This window comes from Priapulus caudatus, unplaced genomic scaffold (assembly GCF_000485595.1).
Source record: "Priapulus caudatus unplaced genomic scaffold, Priapulus_caudatus-5.0.1 Scaffold47, whole genome shotgun sequence".
In the NCBI taxonomy this organism is placed as follows: domain Eukaryota; kingdom Metazoa; phylum Priapulida; class Priapulimorpha; order Priapulimorphida; family Priapulidae; genus Priapulus; species Priapulus caudatus.
In genome coordinates, this window is record NW_014577108.1 from 107,923 (window position 1) to 109,720 (window position 1,798).

The following is a 1,798-nucleotide window of genomic DNA, read 5'->3' on the forward strand; positions in this document are numbered from 1 at the left end:
TCTCCATCGCCTGCAAGCAGAGATGTGCGCGTGTGACGGTGGTGAAAATTGCCATCTATTTACATAAAAAAAAGATGGTGGAAATAAGTTAAGATCTGAGTGACGAAAAATGCAGAAAACGACGCGATGCAAACAATGACTCACGTCGAGTAGATTTTCCTCTCGCTTCCCGCAGGTGGCGTTGACGCTGTCCCACGCGGTGTCCAGGTCCTCCATGTTCTTCTTCACCTCGGGCTTGTCCGGCTCTCCGCACAGCTGCATGAGGCTCTGCCCCGTCTGCTTACACGCATCTATGTCCGGCTGCGTGCCCTCTATCTCATCCTTGATTGCCTGCAAGGTCGCGAGATACGTGTGAGGGCAGACGACAGGATGGCCGTCGAGGGAGGGGAGGGAGGGGACTCTAACATATAAATATGAACTCAATCAGAACGATATGTTGAGACATTTATATATATGTGTATATATATATTTATTTATTTATATCTGACATATATAAATGGTTGTTATAAATGGTGGTGAAATAATATAAATAACATAAAAAGTGACCCCTACCCCTGCAAGGACCCTATCCCCCATATGGACCCTCCCGTACTCACGTATAGCACTTCCTGCTGCTGCTGGATGCCCTCCACCTCGACCCCGGGCGGCTCCTGTGCGCCCAGGCTCTCCTGAAGCTCCTTCAAGGTCGACATGACGTTGTTAAGGTCGTCCCAGAAGCGTCGAGACACGTCCATCGTCTCGTCCAGCGAGCGGCCGCGCTGGTCCGTCGCCGACTGCATGCTAGTCCACAGGTGGTCGAGCCGGTCCAGCTTGCCCTTGATGTCTGCAAGGTCAAAGGGAAGGTCGTCGCACGTGAGACTGCCGCCGCGCTGTTACCGGTGTTGTCTGCGCGTCGAGTGCGGGCGATTTAATTACGGGTTTTACGTTTCTGCTTCCAGACTTGGAATGGAGACTTGGAATGGAGACTAAAGTCTACTGTATGGGAGTGACTGTGTGCGCTGCGCGTGACCGTGCATGCAGCATTAATTAACGTGCCACGTATACGAACGACGAGGGCAAACGCGACATATTATACTGTTGCTGCAGGAACATGACAGACACGATGATGACGAGACGGACAGTGACAGAGCGTACCGTTGACGGTGACGTCCTCCTCTGGGCCTGCCTGCTGTATGAGCTCTGCCGCCGCGCGCTGCACGGCCGTCAGCGCCTTCTCCTTCTTCTCCAGGTCCTCCTTCCACGCCTTGTTCTCGTCGATCTGCTGCTTCAGCTTGTCCGGGTGAGCGGAGATCGGCTCGGCTCGCGAGATCTCCTCCGCCGTGTTCGACAGCGCCGACAACATGCCCTCCAATTTGTCCGTGAACTGGAGAGGTTGAGAGAGCAGATATGTGGTTAGAGATAGACACAGTGGGGACTAGCTTGTCCGTTAATTGTTACATACAGCAAGAGCTGTGGTCGGTCAGTAAAAACCAGTATATTACAGCCGACAACATGCCCTCCAACTTGTCCGTGAACTGGTGACATTGAGAGAGCACATGGAACGGTTACAGATAGCAAGAGCTGTGGTCGGTCTGTAATATCCAGTATACTACAGTGTGTACAAGCTCCTCCGTGAACTGGTGGGGTTGGCAGAGCACGTGGACGATTATATATAACAAGAGCAGAGGTTAGAGAGTAAATAACAAGGGTACAAAAGTAGTGGTCAGTCAATAAAACTCTGACAGTATAGTACATTATTGTAGTACATATAACAATATTATTTATCATTTATTTATCATTATTTTATATATTTTTGTCG

At 50.4% G+C, this 1,798-nt stretch overlaps 1 protein-coding gene across 1 annotated transcript in view; it reads right to left on the minus strand.

Moving 5' to 3' along the window:
* The window catches only part of LOC106820776 (dystonin-like), a 36,581-nt gene that overhangs the window by 27,808 nt on the left and 6,975 nt on the right, over positions 1–1,798 (minus strand). Inside the window, exons 9-11 of the mRNA XM_014825347.1 lie at positions 1,135–1,363; positions 597–823; positions 145–330 (exon numbers count right to left, since the gene is read on the minus strand). Coding sequence (XP_014680833.1) covers positions 145–330; positions 597–823; positions 1,135–1,363 — 642 coding nt within the window. The remainder of the gene's footprint in view (positions 1–144; positions 331–596; positions 824–1,134; positions 1,364–1,798) is intronic.